The 19,285-nt window shown below is 44.0% G+C and overlaps 1 protein-coding gene across 1 annotated transcript in view; it reads right to left on the bottom strand.

Moving 5' to 3' along the window:
* ipo11 (importin 11) overlaps nucleotides 1–19,285 on the bottom strand; it is a 248,086-nt gene that overhangs the window by 131,761 nt on the left and 97,040 nt on the right. The window contains exons 20-22 of the mRNA XM_029716410.1: nucleotides 18,895–19,008; nucleotides 17,336–17,451; nucleotides 15,866–15,942 (exon numbers count right to left, since the gene is read on the bottom strand). Coding sequence (XP_029572270.1) covers nucleotides 15,866–15,942; nucleotides 17,336–17,451; nucleotides 18,895–19,008 — 307 coding nt within the window. The remainder of the gene's footprint in view (nucleotides 1–15,865; nucleotides 15,943–17,335; nucleotides 17,452–18,894; nucleotides 19,009–19,285) is intronic.

Here is a 19,285-nt window from a genome sequence, read left to right as displayed (position 1 = left end):
AACTTTTCTAAACTAGAGAAGAAGAATGACCATCCTCTATTGAACTTCAATCACATCAGTAAACAAGGTTATGTAAAACCTTAGGCTGTGCAATCTAATACTCATCCTGGGAGAATAACCGGAGTGAATTATTTGCCTCGCCAAATGAAAATAATGGGTTATTGCAAGTCATGGATATTTGCATTTATTGTTGTGTACCCAGAAGGACAACACATAATTTAACTAAGAGAGGCTTAACTTTTAAAAACTAGGAGAGCCCTTGGTTCACAGAGCACTCCATGCCTTTGTGCAACAACCCCAGCTGAACAGCCATGGCCTGATAACACAGTGGGCACAAAGATCAGACCATGAACATGCTGATACATCACCGGGTCCTTAGACCGCCAACACTCCAACTGCTTTAGGTAGCTAGTTATGGTCGCTTGAGTATGCTAGCTAGAGACCAACAGCTTCATAAGAACCAAGTAGCGCTGTATTTCATTACCAAGCCCCCTAACACAGCATCAACAACAAGATGGCCGAAGGAGCTTCAGAATTAGTGAAAAGGCTAGGGCGCCCTGTGGTGGAGGCGGGTTTTGAAAAGTCATGTCTGAGCAGAAACCTCAGAGAGCGAAAGATGGAGAGAGAAGAGACAGGCATGGCTCAGCATAGGCGCCAAAAGCAAGTTTATAGGGCGCCCTCCATAGGCCCTAAACGTTAATGATGTGAAGGCAAAAAACATATCTCTGGAACAGGCCTAGAGTAGAGGTTCAGATGAAATACAGAGGGAATAGAGCAGCGGTCACCAACCTTTTCTGAGTCAAGATCACTTTCACAGTCTAAAAGCAAGCCGAGATCCACCGCTCAGATTTGTTTTAAACATTACTTACAAAATGTAACAAATCAAAATCGCATTTGTCACGTGCCGAACACAACAGGTGTAGACCTTACAGTGAAATGCTTACTTACAAGCCCTTAATCAACAATGCAGTTTTAAGAAAAATAAATAAATAAAAGTAACAAATAATTAAAAAGCAGCAGTAAAATAACAATAGTGAGGCTATATACAGGGGGTACCAGTACAGAGTCAATGTGCGGGGGCATCGGTTAGTCGAGGTAATATGTACACTAATGTTCAAAAGTAGAAATGTCCTTATTTTTGAAAGAAAAGCTAAATTGCCCATTAAAATAACATCAAATTGATCAGAAAAACAGTGTAGTCATTGTTCATGTTGTAAATGACTATTGTAGCTGGAAACGGCAGATTTTTTATGGAGTATCTACATAGGCGTACAGAGGCCCATTATCAGCAGCCATCACTACTGTGTTCCAATGGCACATTGTGTTAGCTAATCCAAGTTTATAATTTTAAAAGGCTAATTTATCATTAGAAAACTCTTTTGCAATTATGTTAGCACAGCTAAAAACTTTTGTACTGATTAAAGAAGCAATAAAAATGGTCTTCTTTAGACTAGTGGAGTATCTTTGATAGGAACGCACACATGTTCAAAGTTATCATTGTAAGGAAAACAACAAGGAAGGCAAAGCGAGCCCCAGCAAGAAAATGTTTGAATTCTTGCAAGACTGCAGAAATATATGCATAGTTGATCTGCGCAAACATGGAGTGTTTATCCTGCTCAGTAAAGCCTCAAACATAAATTGTCCGCAATGCTGAAATGGGCTACTTCTATGTGAATTAATGAGGAGGCGGAACACACCTCAATTCAAACTGTTGTTAGAAAATACAACTTGCTTGAAAATAATTTGAAATGAACTAGTTGAAACATAGCCTATAGATAATTAACAGGCAGCCATCTTCCAGACATTAACCTAATTTACATTTACATTTTAGTCATTTAGCAGACGCCCTTATTCAGAGCGACTTACAGTAGTGAATGCATACATTTCATTTTTTTTTTCTCCGTCCTGGTCCCCCGTGGGAATCGAACCCACAACCCTGGCGTTGCAAACACCATGCTCTACCAACTGAGCCACACGGGACCTGTATATAAATAAAAACAGTTCTGTAGAAATGAGGTTTGTGCAGTAGGCCTAATACATTATCATAGCATAGCCTGACAATATTGTTATTCTCAGACCATATTATATTTCGAAACTCAAACTTTGATAACAAAATAGATCAGTTGGTGTAGTAATTGCGAGGCACAGCTGAGCATAAATTGAAATAATTTGCTTTGTATTTTACTGGACTGATGGTGCCTGCATCTGATGGTCATGGTGCTTCAAGACAACTGTGTGGGAAAATATACTGCTCACGTGCCTGTTTGACCTCCCTACAACGCCTGGGCATGCTCCTGATGAGGTGGCGGATGGTCTCCTGAAGGATCTCCTCCCAGACCTGGACTAAAGCATCCGCCAACTCCTGGACAGTCTGTGGTGCAACGTGGCGTTGGTGGATGGAGCGAGACATGATGTCCCAGATGTGCTCAATTGGATTCAGGTCTGGGGAATGGGCGGTCCATAGCATCAATGCCTTCCTCTTGCAGGAACTGCTGACACACTCCAGCCACATGAGGTCTAGCATTGTCTTGCATTAGGAGGAACCCAGGGCCAACCGCACCAGCATGTGATCTCACAAGGGGTCTGAGGATCTCATCTCGGTACCTAATGGCAGTCAGGCTACCTCTGGCGAGCACATGGAGGGCTGTGCGGCCCCCCAAAGAAATGCCACCCCACACCATGACTGACCCACCGCCAAACCGGTCATGCTGGAGGATGTTGCAGGCAGCAGAACATTCTCTACGGCGTCTCCAGACTCTGTCACGTGCTCAGTGTGAACCTGCTTTCATCTGTGAAGAGTACAGGGCGCCAGTGGTGAATTTGCCAATCTTGGTGTTCTCTGGCAAATGCCAAACGTCCTGCACGGTGTTGGGCTGTAAGCACAACCCCCACCTGTGGACGTCGGGCCCTCATACCACCCTCATGGAGTCTGTTTCTGACCGTTTGAGCAGACACATGCACATTTGTGGCCTGCTGGAGGTCATTTTGCAGGGCTCTGGCAGTGCTTCTCCTGCTCCTCCTTGCACAAAGGCGGAGGTAGCGGTCCTGCTGCTGGGTTGTTGCCCTCCTACGGCCTCCTCCGCGTCTCCTGATGTACTGGCCTGTCTCCTGGTAGCGCCTCCATGCTCTGGACACTACGCTGACAGACACAGCAAACCTTCTTGCCACAGCTCGCATTGATGTGCCATCCTGGATGAGCTGCACTACCTGAGCCACTTGTGTGGGTTGTAGACTCCGTCTCATGCTACCACTAGAGTGAAAGCACCGCCAGCATTCAAAAGTGACCAAAACATCAGCCAGGAAGCATAGGAACTGAGAAGTGGTCTGTGGTCCCCACCTGCAGAACCACTCCTTTATTGGGGGTGTCTTGCTAATTGCCTATAATTTCCACCTGTTGTCTATTCCATTTGCACAACAGAATGTGCAATTTATTGTCAATCAGTGTTGCTTCCTAAGTGGACAGTTTGATTTCACAGAAGTGTGATTGACTTGGAGTTACATTGTGTTGTTTAAGTGTTACCTTTTAATTTTTTTGAGCAGTGTACATACACATGGACTCATGTAGTAAGCAAAAAAGTGTTAAACAAATCAAAATATATGTTACTGATGTTCTTCCATGCCGTCCATGGGAGGGGTGCGTCACTTGAGTGGGTTGAGTCACTGACGTGGTCTTCCTGTCTGGGTTGGCGCCCCCCCCCCTTGGGTTGTGCCATGGCGGAGATCTTTGTGGGCTATACTCGGCCTTGTCTTCGGACGGTAAGTTGGTGGTTGTAGACATCCCTCTAGTGGTGTGGGGGCTGTGCTTTGGCAAAGTGGGTGGGGTTATATCCTGCCTGTTTGGCCCTGTCCGGGGGTATCATCGGATGGGGCCACAGTGTCTTCTGATCCCTCCTGTCTCAGCCTCCAGTATTTATGCTGCAGTAGTTTGTGTGTCGGGGGGCTAGGGTCAGTCTGTTACATCTGGAGTATTTCTCTTGTCTTATCCGGTGTCCTGTGTGAATTTAAATATGCTCTCTCTAATTCTCTCTCTTTCTTTCTTTCTCTCGGAGGACCTGAGCCCTAGGACCATGCCTCAGGACTACCTGGCATGATGACTCCTTGCTGTCCCCAGTCCACCTGGCCATGCTGCTGCTCCAGTTTCAACTGTTCTGCCTGCGGCTACGGAACCCTGACCTGTTCACCGGACGTGCTTGTTGCACCCTCGACAACTACTATGATTATTATTATTTGACCATGCTGGTCATTTATGAACATTTTAACATCTTGACCATGTTCTGTTATAATATCCACCCGGCACAGCCAGAAGAGGACTGGCCACCCCTCATAGCCTGGTTCCTCTCTAGGTTTCTTCCTAGGTTTTTGGCCTTTCTAGGGAGTTTTTCCTAGGGAGTTTTTCCTAGCCACCGTGCTTCTTTCACATGCATTGCTTGCTGTTTGGGGTTTTAGGCTGGGTTTCTGTACAGCACTTTGAGATTTCAGCTGATGTACGAAGGGCTATATAAATACATTTGATTTGATATTTGAGATTCTTCAAAGTAGCCACCCTTTGCCTTGATGACAGCTTTGCACACGTGGCATTTTCTCAACCAGCTTCATGAGGGAGTCACCTATTATTATATTATATTCCCTAGAAAGCATTTCAATTAACAGGTGTGCCTTGTTAAAAGTTAATTTGTGGATAAGGATAAGTTCATTAGAGTTAACAGCCTCAGAAATTGCAGCCCAAATAAATGCTTCACAGAGCTCAAGCAACAGACACATCAACATCAACTGTTCAGAGGAGACTGTGTGAAATCAGGCCTTAATGGTTGAATTGCTGCAAAGAAACCTCTACTAAAGGACAGCAATAAGAAGAGGAGACACAAGCAAAGTGTATATAAAAAGAGGTCAAATGCTGACGTCAGTGATCATCAGGTTGGAAAGTCGGAGCTCTAGAAAGATGCCAGAGTTTCCGACTTTGAATTCTGAGTTGGATGACCTTTCAAAATGATTTTTTCCCCCCAGTCGGCTCTTCCTTTTTTCCGAGTTCCCAGTTTTCTTGAACGCACTGACGTCGGAAGTTGGAGATGTCAGAGTTCCCAGTTCCTTTGAATATGGCATTAGTCTCAGCGGAGGAGGGAGAGAGCAGCAAAGGGTCCGCCTCTCACAGTCCCTGCTTTCTCCTTCCTTTCCTCCGGTGACACTGACCAGAGAAAGGGGAAACGGTCTTCCAATTGAAGGCAAAACTTGAGTTGCAACGCATCTATCTTATGCACAAATTCATGTTGTTCCTATGATCAGAGAAAGTTAAATATTCCTCGATATTAAAATACACACGGCGAGCTGCTACTAAAAATGCAGGCCTATCGATACACTTGGCTACTAATTCATAGCAGCTGCGGCGTGAGTGGTCGTAGTACCACTTGCCCTGCAGCTGCAATGAATTAGTAGCCAAGTGTATCGATAGGCGCGTATTATGGTTGGTAATAGTGTTGAATAAAAACAGTGTTGACAGCTCTGAATAAAAACTTAAGCATGAACCCACTCAGAAAAACAGCAGTTCTTTGCTGTATTCGTTGACAGTCTCTCTCTGGTCATGGTATTTAAAAGTTATTAAATGTCATGTAGGCTTTGATGGAAGCTGTAGCCACGGTGATTTGAGTTATCCGATTGGCCTGCTTCTGAATCAAGTGCAAACTGCGCAACACGAAAAAAAGGAGAGGAGCGCAAGCCTTTATCTTTGGCTTTTCTACAAAAATGTTTGGTGATCGACTAGGAACGCCTTGAAGATCGAGCAGTCGATCATGATAGACCGGTTGATGACCACTGGAATAGGGTGTAAACTAATGAAAACGCTATGACATCATCTGAAAATATGTGCTGCGGCAGATTTCGAACAGTCCATTTAGAATGCAAAGACCTCCGGCGATACTGCAGATCCCATCCAAATTCGAGAGATTCTGAGTTAAATACAGAGATCCAATTAATTAGAGTAAATGGATTGGAGACATTTTGTCTGGTAACCTTTGTCGTTCTGTAATGTTGTCTAACATTCCCCTCTGCAATAGCTGCGATTTGGGATAAAGCCTCTTTTTAAAAAGATATCTCTTATCTGAACGTGATAACCCAGGCAGACGTCTCACTCTCCTGTGTGGGCCACCATACAAGACGTCCGACGAGATTAATGTGTCAAAAGAAAGAATACAAAATGGAGTCAAGCTCCTGCCATGTAGAGATCCCTCCTCTGGATGTGTTGGTGTGGAGGTCAGCTGTCAGACTACATCAGATTAGCATTAGAGTAGGAAGTAGGAGTCTACACTGAACACCCGGCAGAGAGGCATGAAGGTGTATTCATTAGGGAGGGATATTGCCAGGGACCTCACAATACAATATTTGTGACACTTAGGCGTCGATATGTATTGCAATTCTCACAATTCTATATGCATTACCATTCGATACTGTGATTTTATTTGATATCGCTTTGTATAAGTTTGGCTGCAGAGAGAAAAAGCAATAAAAAGTGGTTTTGATCAGTCATGGAAATAAAAGTGCTGACATGTTGGCTCACTATTTAAAAAGAAGACGGAAAACAAGCTAAAATACCAGAGTTTTGCCGAAGGTACACCCGAATTGCACTTTTGAGTCAAAGTATCAATAAAATATCATCCCAAATAATATATCGATATGTAACTGTGTAGATGTTTGCCCCCATCACTAGTATTAATATCATTGTTTTTTAAAGCATGGTCTGACGCGTCTCAAGTGACTCATCTTTCAGCCTGCTGTTAGCGTGCAGTAGCTTCTTTTAGCTTGGACTAACTGCTTAGCTAAGTAAGATTATCCATCAAACTCATTAACTAGTAACATTCCCCTGCTCCAGTTCAGCGGAGATATACCAGTCATCTTCATCTGCCAGACCAGACCAGGCTAGACCAAACAAGACTAGCAGACCAGACTATTAGGGATATAACGATTCACCGATATGTATCGGTCCACAGTTCAAATGTTTAAGATGCCAGTTCATCGGTCCTCAGGAGCACAAACTGATCCAAATGAATAAAACCGATTCAAATGTTACGAATCAGCGGTTCACTGACGTTTTTTACAACAAAAAAATCGGCCTTATTCTGAAAACACCTCTTATTCATGCACTCTCTCCTTCAGCATATCAAACTTTTATGCATTTAACTGCGTATGACATTGATCTACAAATCCGGTAACTGTGCCCACGGTGCAAGAGACGCAGCTGCTTGCGCCAACGAGAGGTAGGCCTACCCTATCACTGTTCTAATATTCCTAGGCTACATCTGCACGGTACCTTCAGCATTAAGATGTAACTTGCTGGGTCATTGTTACCAAATGCGCTGTAAAAAAAAGGGTGTTTTACCGGCGGAGCTGTGTAGGCTCCCGGAGTGGACACAACTCACATCTTGGCACATTAACTGCTGATTATTGGTAGTTCAGTACATTTAGTCATTTTTACATGAACAGGGTGAAGGTGTAATTTCATAACAAGGACAGGAATCATTCTTGCGAGCAGTACTGGTTGGAAAGGGAGAAGAGAGCAGCTCTGCTCAATAAAGTTAAACGGTCAAAACCATTTGCTTTTGAGACGGGGGTGAAATCCAAATCTATGTTATATTAACTGGCTATATATGGCATAGCTAATTTCTAAATATAAATATTGACATATTACTAGCTAAAAACATGTGAAACAAGTTAATCAGTGGGTGATGAGGATTTCAGATACAAATTGCTGCCCCCCCCAATAAACACTTCTGTAAATGGGACGCGAAAAAAAAGGGGGTGAAAATTCTACATCCAACTAAACACCAGCGCTAAGATGCAAACTGCAAACCCGGGGAATCACATTCATTCATACCAGTTATTGCCACGGCACTACCGAATATGTCTGACATTTTAATAACAGAATGAAAATCCTTAGGTCTATTTCTTCTATTAATAAATGCATTTCCTAAAATGAGGCCTACTAACAGAGGCTAGAGCTTCCCTCCTAACCTGATGTGCGGCTTGCCGTATAACTAATGAGAAGGAGCTGTCACTGGTTGTGAAATTGATTACATCTGTGGAAAACCTCATTAAGAGAAGTGTCACACTTTCCATTAGGCCAGAATAGGAAAGTGGAAGAAGGATGAAAGGAGGGAGTGACGGGTGTGGCTGTTCCTTAACGCACCTAGCTGATGGAAGGAGGGAAGCGGAGTTCAGAGTACTGAGCTAGTTTCACTGGGGTTTCCTGAGGTCATTAAGTAGTCTGGGGTGTTAACACTGAATAAGGACACCCTTTCTGAGGACATCAAAGGTCCTTCTGCATGTATAGTTGACAGATGGGTTAGTAGGTGGATCGTCTGATCAACCTAGAGCAGCGGCAACATCGCTCATCTTTCTGTACTGTCTAGTACATTTTAATAAGTACAGACATTATAGGGGTGTCAGCGCGGCACATCACCATTGGGAGAGCCATTCTGGGGACACTGAGGTGTGTAAAGGGAGAAAGGGGGTGAGAGGCCAACCAGCTGTATTAAAAGAGATATTAAAGCCATCTGCCTGGGAGACAGTTTGACGGGTGTTTAGGAGCTTAAATAAGCTTCAAAACTAAATGAGTCCGTGGGGATGAGGAGGCTGTGAATGGATGGTGACTAACTGTGAGTGTCATCCCGTTCCCAACACACTGTAAGAGCAGGATCTGGAGGCATAGCCACAGAGATACAGACATGTTACATCATATGCCTGTCTCTTCATGCTTTTCCACATTACTGAGAAGATAAGGGAACCCATTTGGACAACAGAAAAATGGGATGTTACGAAAAAATACTACTATTCACAAGGCCTATTTTAGCTGCATTTATTTAAAACCTCTTGTTTTTTTTTTTACCCCTTTTCGTGATATCCAATTGCGATCCAATTAAGATCGTCTCATCGCTGCAACTCTTTAACGGGCTCGGGAGAGGCGGAGGTCAAGTCACGCGTCCTCCGAAACATGACCCGCCAAACCCTGCTCCTTAACACCCACCCGCTTAACCCGGAAGCTAGCTGCACCAATGTGTCAGAGGAAACACTGTTCAACTGATGACCGAAGTCAGCCTGCAGGCGCCCGGCCTGACACAAGAAGTCGCTACAGCGCGATGAGCCCTCCCCTAACACGGACAATGCTGGGCCAATTGTGTGCCTGCTCTATGGGACTCCCGGCCATGGCCGGTTGTGTGACAGCCTGGGATCGAACCCGGATCTGTAGTAATGATGCAGTGCCTTAGACCGCTGCGCCACTCGGGAGTCCAAAACCTCTCCTCTCTTTATGTTGTTTGTGAGAATGTATTGGGACTGAAAGGCTATGGGGCTGCTTTAGACCTGGTTGCTGACGCACAAATCTGGGCAGGAGCAACGGCTGCCAGATTGAAGAGGGAGAGGTCATTTACAGCATGGAATTCATAAAACATGAGCCCTTTATGTGGGTTAATGCTGGGAGCACCCGCTGCTATTAGGTCCACTCATCGCTATTCAATAGCAACTACAGCACACCCCACTCAAGACTATCAGACTAAGACTATATGGCTAGACAATGCCATTTGCAGCTGCCCTCAAGGGCCCATCTAGATATATTTAAAGAGTGATCTAAGACAGTATCAGGGCTGAAAGTAAGGTGGTCCGGTATGACGTCCGGGCAAAATAAATAGTGGGGGGTACGCCATACCGGTAAAACATGAGCACGCCACAGTAATTAAAACAAAATGCCGAGAAAACTGTAAGCTATTAGATCACTTATCATTACCACATGTCAGAGGCATGAAAAATGAGCGCATGGACTTGAAAACGGGTGGTATAGCCTACGCTCAAAACTGGATGTGGTTACACGAAAAACACTGACATTTTACCAAGGCGGAGACGAGTGGCTGACAACGAGACGCACGCGGACATCAATGGACGCGTAACTTCTGGCCTAATGACAATCACCAAATGTCATTACACTTGTTGTGTTTTGTGTAACAGATGCCATTCACCACTGTCTGGAGGCCGGAAATGTTGTGAGTGGATGAACGTGCACGGGTAGCCTAGTAAACGAGCTATTGAAGTGAAAACATCATGAATGGTTGTGTTCATGACACAATAAAAGGTCATTTTTTAAAAGTTAAATATTCACGACTAGGCTCAGATATATTATTGAATTAATAGGGAATCTATATGTAATTATATAATTAGGCCCATAACATTTGTTGGTGCATGCGAGGTCCTGTACTGGAAAGAAATTAATTCTACTTTCACAACTGGGCAGTATCCATATATACCTGGAGTTACTGAGTGGGCCTGTGTCAATCTTCCCCAAACTACACTGTTTACACCCACCTGACACCTTACAGCACTGAATCAATCCCCACTCTTCAATCCCGTCCCTGTACTCTGTCTTTACACCACAGGCCTGGGAATTTACTACTGACCACAAGTCACCCAGCCAGTAGCGCCACACTCAATCAAGCGCCAGTGAATTCAACGTCATGATTCCTCTGGCCTTGAAGCAATTCCTGGAACAAGACGAACTATGACCCTACATCACAGAACTGAGTGATAGGCTACTCTGTCTTCCCTCCCTGACTCGAAACAAGGACAGCAACAAGTTACACTACGGAGACACATTCGACAGAGAAAACTATAGGATTACATTTTTCCAAAAAGAAAACGACATAATATTGTTTTACTTTTCTGAGATGATACCTTTCATAACATGAAGACATTTGACATTTTAGCCAGTTAGTACAGGCTCTTAACCAGAATGACTTACAATAAGTGTGTGTAACTATGGAAATCGAAACAATTAGTTTTTACTGCTTCTGCCTACTTACACAGAATGATGATGGATGTGCTTTTTAGGGCTGCCAATGTCTGTTTGAGGTTATTGCTGTCGGGCTTGGGCGGTATACTGTATGTTCCGTACACCGGGGATTTGGAAATAGCCAAGGGATGGTTTTACAATACCGTTGAAACTATTTCCTTGAAGTTTTTCAATACATTTTAATATTTGAAGCTACTTTAAGAAAATACCTGCATTCTACTTGTGCAATAGGTTAGATAATGCAGATCACGTTCTTCATTTCACCTGTCTCATTATTTTACATTATGAAGCTAACATGTACCATAGTTCACCAGAACAGTTAAGCCAGTCACGTGTGTGTTTGTAACTAGCACAACGGGAGAAAGCAGGAGCAGTGAGTCCAGCTGTGTATTTGACAGTAGTGGAACTTTATATTGAAAGTCAACTGTGTTTTGCTTCAACAGAGTGATCAGGGACATGCAACTATAGTTTTCCTTCACAGAAAATACATTAGCTCAACACTATTTGGCTGGCAGCCACACAGGTAAATTAGCTTACAATAAAAAAGCGAGCTATTTTTTTTTAGCAAGAACAATGCATGGCCATCATATTTCTACTGTTTATCATAGAAAGAGTGTAGCCAGCTACATTTCCTAATGTTTTGTTTAAAGTTAATCTTGCATTTTACCTGAGAAAAGTAGGCTGGCTAGACCAAGAAAAGTACTGGAGAAAAGTAGCTAGTCAAATCAAATTATTGGTCACAATACACATGGTTAGCAATGTTAATTGCGAGTGTAGCAAAATCCTTGTGCTTCTAGTTCTGACATTACAGTAATAGCTAACAAGTCATCTAACAGTTCCACAACAACTAGCTTCTACACACAAATGTAAAGGGATGGAATAGCGCTGTCTGCTGATAAAACGCCAATTTGTGAGTGGATAAGGGCAACTGTCTGAAGCACGAAATTTGTCTGATGCTGAGCAGAAAATACAATAAGTATTTTATACGTGCGTTTACAAAACACAGCAAGACATTTCTAAAGCATTAGACTTAAGTTTATCTTGCTAGTTAATATAAGTGGCTGAATTAATAAGATGACTGCATTATATTGTGTTAGCTTTCTGCCATATTTGAGAAGTCAAAGCTCGTCTTCATATCCGAGCATTTTTTTGTGCATGTTTGGCGCCCCCTTGTGTACTAAGCCAGTAATACCGTATATCCCAGTACAAGAGAAGGACAGTTTGACGATATAAAAATCTAGATACCACCCAACCCTATTTCTTGACGGTCACTCTGCAGTCTGCATGGTCAGATGGATGCAAGAAGATGTATTTATTTTAACTGACTTGCCTAGTTAAATAAAGGTAAGAACAAATTCTTATTTTCAATGACGGCCTAGGAACAGTGGGTTAACTGTCTTGTTCAGGAGCAGAACGACAGATGTGTACCTTGGTGACATGCTGATTTCCACAAGCATTCTATAATTCCACTACTAGTTTGTGTATCTTATTGTCTGCAAATGTGTCTTTTCCTAGCAAGTTGTGTTAGCTAATGCTAAAAACGAGTAACAGCAGCGAGGCTATATACAAAATACAAAATCAATGTGCGGGGGCACAGGTTAGTTGAGGTAATATGTACATGTAGGTAGAGTTAAAGTGACTACGCATAGATAATAACCAGAGTAGCAGCAGCATAAGAGGGGATGGGGACAACGTAAATAGTCTGGATTTGATTAGCTGTTCAGGAGTCTTATGGCTTGGTGGTAGAAGCGGTTTAGAAACCTTTTGGACCTAGACTTGGCGCTCCGGTACCGCTTGCCGTGTGGTAGCAGAGAGGACAGTCTATGACTAGAGTGGCTGGAGTCTGACAATTTTTACAGCCTTCTTACACTGTCTGGTGTAGAGGTCCTGGATGGCAGGAAGCTTGGCCCAGGTGATATACTGGGCCGTACGCACTACCCTCTGTAGTGGCTTGCGGTCAGAGGCCGAGCAGTTGCCATACCAGGCAGTGATGCAAACAGTCAGGATGCTCTCGATGGTGCAGCTGTTGATCTGAGGACCCACGCCAAATCTTTTCAGTCTCCAGAGGGAGAATAGGCTTCATCGAGCCCTCTTCACAACGGTCTTGTTGTGTTTGGACCATGATAGTTTGTTGGTGATGTGGAGACCTGCTCCACTACAGCCCCATCGATGAGAATGGGGGTGTGCTCTGTCCTCCTTTTCCTGTTGTCCACAATCATTTCCTTTGTCTTGATCACGTTGAGGGAGAGGTTGTTATCCTGGCATCACATGGCCAGGTCTCTGACCTGCTCCCTGTAGGTTGTCTCATCGTTGTCGGTGATCAGGCCTAACAATGTTGTGTCGTCGGCAAACTTGATGGTGTTGGAGTCGTGCCTGGCCATGAAGTCATGAGTAAACAGTGAGTACAGGAGGGGACCGAGCACGCACCCCTGAGGGGCCCCCGTGTTGAGGATCAGCATGGTAGATGTGTTGTTACCTAACCTTTTGTCCAGGTGGGAAAGGGCAGTGTGGAGTGCAATAGAGAGCATCATCTGTGGACCTGCTGGGGCAGTATGCAAATTGAAGTGGGTCTAGGGTTTATGGTATTGATGTGAGCTATGACCAACCTTTCAAAGCACTTCATGGCTACAGACGTGAGTACTACAGGTCAGAAGTAATTTAGGCAGGTTACCTTGGTGTTCTTGGGCACAGGGACTATGGTGGTCTGCTTGAAACATGTTAGTATTACAGACTTAGTCAGGGACAGGTTGAAAATGTCAGTGAAGACACTTCCCAGTTGGTCAGCACATGCTTGGAGTACACGTCCTGGTAATCCCTCTGGCCCTGCGGCCTTGTGAATGTTGACCTGTTTAAATGTCTTACACACATCGGCTAAGGAGAGCGTGATCACACAGTCGTCTGGAACAGCTGATGCTCTCATGCATGCTTCAATGTTGCTTGCCTCGAAGCGGACATTGAAGTAATTTAGATCGTCTGGTTGGTTTGTGTCACTGGGCAGCTCTTGGCTGTGCTTCCCTTTGTGGTCTGTAATAGTTTGCAAGCCCTGCCACATCCGACGAGCGTCAGAGATGGTGTGTTACGTTTCAATCTTAGTCCTGTATTGACGCTTTGCCTGTTTGATGGTTCATCTGCGGGCATAGCAGAATTTCTTATAAGCGCCCGGGTTAGAGTCCCGCTCCTTCTCCCGCTCCTTGAAAGCGGCAGCTCTACACTAACTCAGTGCAGATGCTTTGCTAGCAAAACAGACCTGCGTCATCTGACCACTTCTTTATTGACTGAGTCACTGGTGTTTCCTGCTTTAATTTTAGCTTGTAAGCAGGAATCAGGGGGATATAATTATGGTCAGATTTGCCAAATGGAGGGTGAGAGGGAGCTTTGTATGCATCTCTGCGTGTGGAGTAAAGGTTGCCTAGGGTTTTTTTTCTCTGGTTGCACATTTAACATGCTGGTAGAAATTAGGTTAAAACGGATTTAAGTTTCCCTCCATTAAAGTCCCTGGCCACTAGGAGTGCCACATCTGGATGAGCATTTTCCTGTTTGCTTATGGCCATATGCAGTTCATTAAGTGCGGTCTTAGTGCCAGCATCGGTTTCTGGTTATAAATAGACAGGTATGAAAAAGAATGTATGAAAACTCTTGGTAAATAGTGTGGTCTACAGCTTATCATACGATACTCTACCTTAGGCGAGCAAAACTTTGGACTTCCTTAATATTAGATTTTGTGCACCAGCTGTTGTTTACAAATATACACAGACCGCCACCCCTTGTCTTACCAGAGGCAGCTGTTCCATCTTTCAAATGCAGCGTAAATCCTGCCAGCTGTATTTTATACATGTCGTCGTTCAGCCACGACTCAGTGAAACATAAGATATTCAAGTTTTTAAATGTCCTGTTGGTAGGGTATTCGTGATAGTAGTTTGTCTATTTTGTTATCCAACGATTGTACATTGGCTGATGGTAGAGGCAGATTACCCACTTGGCGTCGCATCCTTACAAGGCACCCTGACCTACGTCCCTGATATCTCCGTCTCGTTCTCATGCGAATGACGGGGATGTTGGCCTTGTCGGGTGTCTGAAGTAAATCCTTTGCGTCCGACTTGTTGAAGAAAAAAATCTTTGTCCAGTACGAGGTGAGTAATCGCTGTCCTGATATCCAGAAGCTCTTTTCGATCATAAGAGACAGCAGCAGAAACATTATGTACAAAATGAGTTACAAATAACGCGAAAAAACACACACAATAGCACAATTGGTTGAATGCCCGTAAAACGGGAGCCATCCCCCCCGGCGCCAATATTAAATCATATATAGCATGGTACTAGTGCTTGTGAAGGCCTAGATAAACATGTTGTTTGTGCAATGGTATCTTCTAAAATCACAGAGGAATTGTTATGAATTCCCTGTAGGTGACTCTTAGCACACCATCTCATTCTCACAGCCCTCTCTCAGGGACACAAACTCCGCAACTTTCGAACTCCAGCATTAGGCTCCCTTCCTGTACCTAACCAAACCGATTGGTTGCTAGAGTTCATGGTTGCCAGGGGCCTTATGATACAGTGGGGTCAGCCAATCACAGGCATTTCTGTGATTGGCTGCTTCCAACTTTCAGTCTCCTTCAAGCAGTGACCACAAGAGCAGCAAGCTCATCTTTGGCCTGCACAACCACAGCTGGACTCACATCTGGACTGGACTTGTGGGATGGTGCGTGTGCACAAAGTGAGTGGTGTCACATTTGAATATTGTTCGTAGTTGTTACCATTGTTGTATGCTGCCTCTGTGTACAGCTGTATTGTAATATGTGCATGTAGCAAACACTTTTTCATAGTCTTTCCCATGTTAATAGCCTTAATAGCCTCAGTTTTAGTATTGTGTACAGTGTATTCATTAGCTATTTTTGTTTTGAGTTGGATTGAACAGTATAAAACCATCAGAATGGAGAAAGCCACATTGAAATCACATAGAATGTGTGTTGCCAACCTAGGGTCATGAACTACTCCCACAATCATTCACAAATGCATCGTCAACATCAATAATGAGAAACTCACCCAGGAGAGCTGACATGTTCTGGAAGATTCTCAGCAGCTCTGGGGTGATAGCCGGACTATTCTCCAACGTCACCAACCTGTAGGTTAATAAAGGGATGGAGGAGAGAAAGGAGGGTGGAGAGAGAGAGGGGGGGTTGGATGTGAAAGGGAGAAAGAGGAACCGAGTTAGCGTCACAGAAGCATTTAAAGCTGCTGACCAGACCATAACAGAGCCCTAGATTTACAGTTTACATTAGTAATTTAGCAGACGCTCTTATCCAGAGCGACTTAAGAGTAGTGAGAGCATACATTTTCACACTGGTCACCAGTGGGAATCGAACCCACCACCCTGGCGTTGCAAGCACCATGCTTTACCAATGGAACAGAACAGCTAACACTACAAAAACAAATGTTTGAGATTCAGAATATGTACATATCTATGGCTGGAGAAGAAACGTCAACGTGTCAATGTGTGGCCGAACCATAAAAGAAGAATCTGTCTGAATGAGTCAATCAAACTCAAACCATGACAATGGTTCATCGCAGTCAATTGAGTCAGTCTATTGAGAGCCTCTCAACCTCATTCTAGCACGTCACTGCAGACGTCTTGCCCTTCGAGATGAGAATTTAAAAGCAAACAATGTGCTCGTTCAAAGACTGTCCTGTTTGACACACCGGCTCAGAGATAGGACGCGTAATCCCTCTTATCACTGCTAACCATGTGTAACTAGGCCAACGTCATCAAAAGGCACAACAAAAGACGAGCCACGCTAAGGCCTCAGCGTTCAAGCTTTTGCAAGCCAGAAAGGCCTTCCACAATGGGATCGTTTACTACAAAATGGCTCTGTAAGGAGAACCATTTTGAACAGATTTAAATGTCTTCTTTTCAGAGCTCTAGTTGCACAGGAAAATGGGCATTGTGTGTTACGCCTACTTTGAACTTGTCGTCATCACCCATCAGAGGGCATGAATGAACGTGAAAGGGAGTGATTGAAGCAAAGAGAGAAATAGGGAGAGAAGGATAGAGCTAGAGAAAGGGGAGAACAACATTTTTTGTGACGGACCGCGAGAAAGAACACAAAATATTGCGAGACAGCAGGTGGGAAAAAAAGAGAAGCTGTTAACACAAATGACTCAGTAAATGAGGTAAAACACGTATTTCGGTCACAACTGTTTATCTGGGAGGAAGCAAAGGCAAAATCAATGTCACGTAAGGGGGGGCGAGAGAGAGAGAGCGAGAGAAAGAGAGAAACAGAGAGAGAAAGAGAGAGATGGGTGAGAGAAAGCAGAGGGAAGAAAAAGAGGGAAAAATCTAAGAGGGGAATGAGAGAGAGAGCTACAGAGGGTGGGATGGAAGAAAGGTGAGTGCTGTAGCCTGATTAACGTCTGCCTTTAGAGGAGTGACAGAGACCGTTAGTATCAGTCTGCTCAGGGCTGATTTGTGTATGTTTGTCTCCGTGTGGAACTGTTTGTCTCTGTCTGTGTACGTACCACAGCTCCAGTCCGTCCTCTAGCAGGTAGACATGCGGTGGTTGCGAGACATCTGTACTCAGCTGGATCACAGGAAGCAGGAAGAGATACAGGTTCTTACTCTCCGCCCCCAGGCCCTGTGATGACATCACACAGGAAATGACATAAGCACACCACATTATGAGGGGGTAAAGATTACGATGGTGTGTATGTGTCCATGGCACTACTTGTTTACTGAAATTGTACTTTACTACACAGTCACTAGACAGCAAATGGAAGAAAAAGGACCGAAACTGAGGGACGACCTGGATTTGTCCAATAAGACCAGCTTCCGCTCCAAAAAACGTTTCAGTTGCAAAAGGTTTTACTACAATTTGCACTGATGAATATGAGCCTACACTAAAAAGGCAAGCTTTACAGTATTGAATTTCTTTTTCTTTTTTTCACCTTTATTTAACCAGGTAGGCAAGTTGAGAACAATTTCTCATTTACAATTGTGACCTGGCCAATATAAAGCAAAGGAGTTCGACACATACAACAACACAGAGTTACACATGGAGTAAAACAAACATACAGTAGAAAAATAAGTCTATATACAATGTGAGCAAATGAGGTGAGATAAGGGAGGTAAAGGCAAAAAAGGCCATGGTGGCAAAGTAAATACAATATAGCAAGTAAAACACTGGAATGGTAGATTTGTAGTGGAAGAAAGCACAAAGTAGAAATAGAAATAATGGGGTGCAAAGGAGCTAAATACATAAATAAATAAATACAGTAGGGGAAGAGGTAGTTGTTTAGGCTAAATTATAGATGGGCTATGTACAGGTGCAGTGATATGTGAGCTGCTCTGACAGCTGGTGCTTAAAGCTAGTGAGGGAGATAAGTGTTTCCAGTTTCAGAGATTTTTGTAGTTTGTTCCAGTCATTGGCAGCAGAGAACTGGAAGGAGAGACAGCCAAAGGAGGAATCGGCTTTGGGGGTGACCAGAGAGATATACCTGCTGGAGCGCGTGCTACAGGTGGGTGCTGCTTTGGTGACCAGTGAGCTGAGATAAGGGGGGACTTTACCTAGCAGGGTCTTGTAGATGACCTGGAGCCAGTGGGTTTGGCGACGAGTATGAAGCGAGGGCCAGCCAACAAGAGCGTACAGGTCGCAGTGGTGGGTAGTATATGGGGCTTTGGTGACAAAACGGATGGCACTGTGATAGACTGCATCCAGTTTATTGAGTAGGTATTGGAGACTATTTTGTAAATGACATCATAGTGTCGGCATTTCAAAATACCCCAGTATACGGTTATTCACACGCACACTAGGAGAAGGAATGAGAAACGGCAACGAAGGGCTAAGGGGCAAGACAGTGTATTTAAAAAAGATAAATATTTTACCTTTATTTAACTAGGCAAGTCAGTTAATAAATTCTTATTTTCAATGACGGCCTAGGAACAGTGGGTTAACTGCCTTGTTCAGGGGCAAAACAACAGATTTTTACCTTGTCAGCTCAGGGATTCGATCTTGCAACCTTCCGGTTGCCAGTCCAACGCTCTAACTACTAGGCTACCTGCCGCCCCGTATGCGTCATACCTGTACAAGGTGAACCAGTGTGGTGAGTATGGCACAGCGCAGCATGTTGTGTTCTTCTGATTGTTTCCAAAGCAGTGGCAGGTACTGGACCAGACAGCCTACATATGGCCGGATCTAAGAGAAAACACAATCCGATCAACAACAAACACCAGAGCATTCCATTCAATAGAAACACAAAGGCCTTCATACAATATGAATGTGTAAGCCCAAATCAATCAATCAATATCTTTATTGTCCCATTTGGGAAGTGTGTACAGGTCCAGGTGCCAGTTGTACTAGTTAGGGCGTACGTCTTGTACTAACACAATGTCTAACGTGGGAAGTATTCTGAGCCAGACCTAACCATTCTACCTGTTGGATAATGTTCTTCCTTGTAATACACCTGGGTGTA

The sequence above is a fragment of the Salmo trutta genome, chromosome 27 (genome assembly GCF_901001165.1).
Source record: "Salmo trutta chromosome 27, fSalTru1.1, whole genome shotgun sequence".
Classification (NCBI taxonomy): Eukaryota; Metazoa; Chordata; class Actinopteri; order Salmoniformes; family Salmonidae; genus Salmo; species Salmo trutta.
Note: the sequence above shows the minus strand (reverse complement) of the source record. Positions and strands in the feature narration are given on the sequence as shown.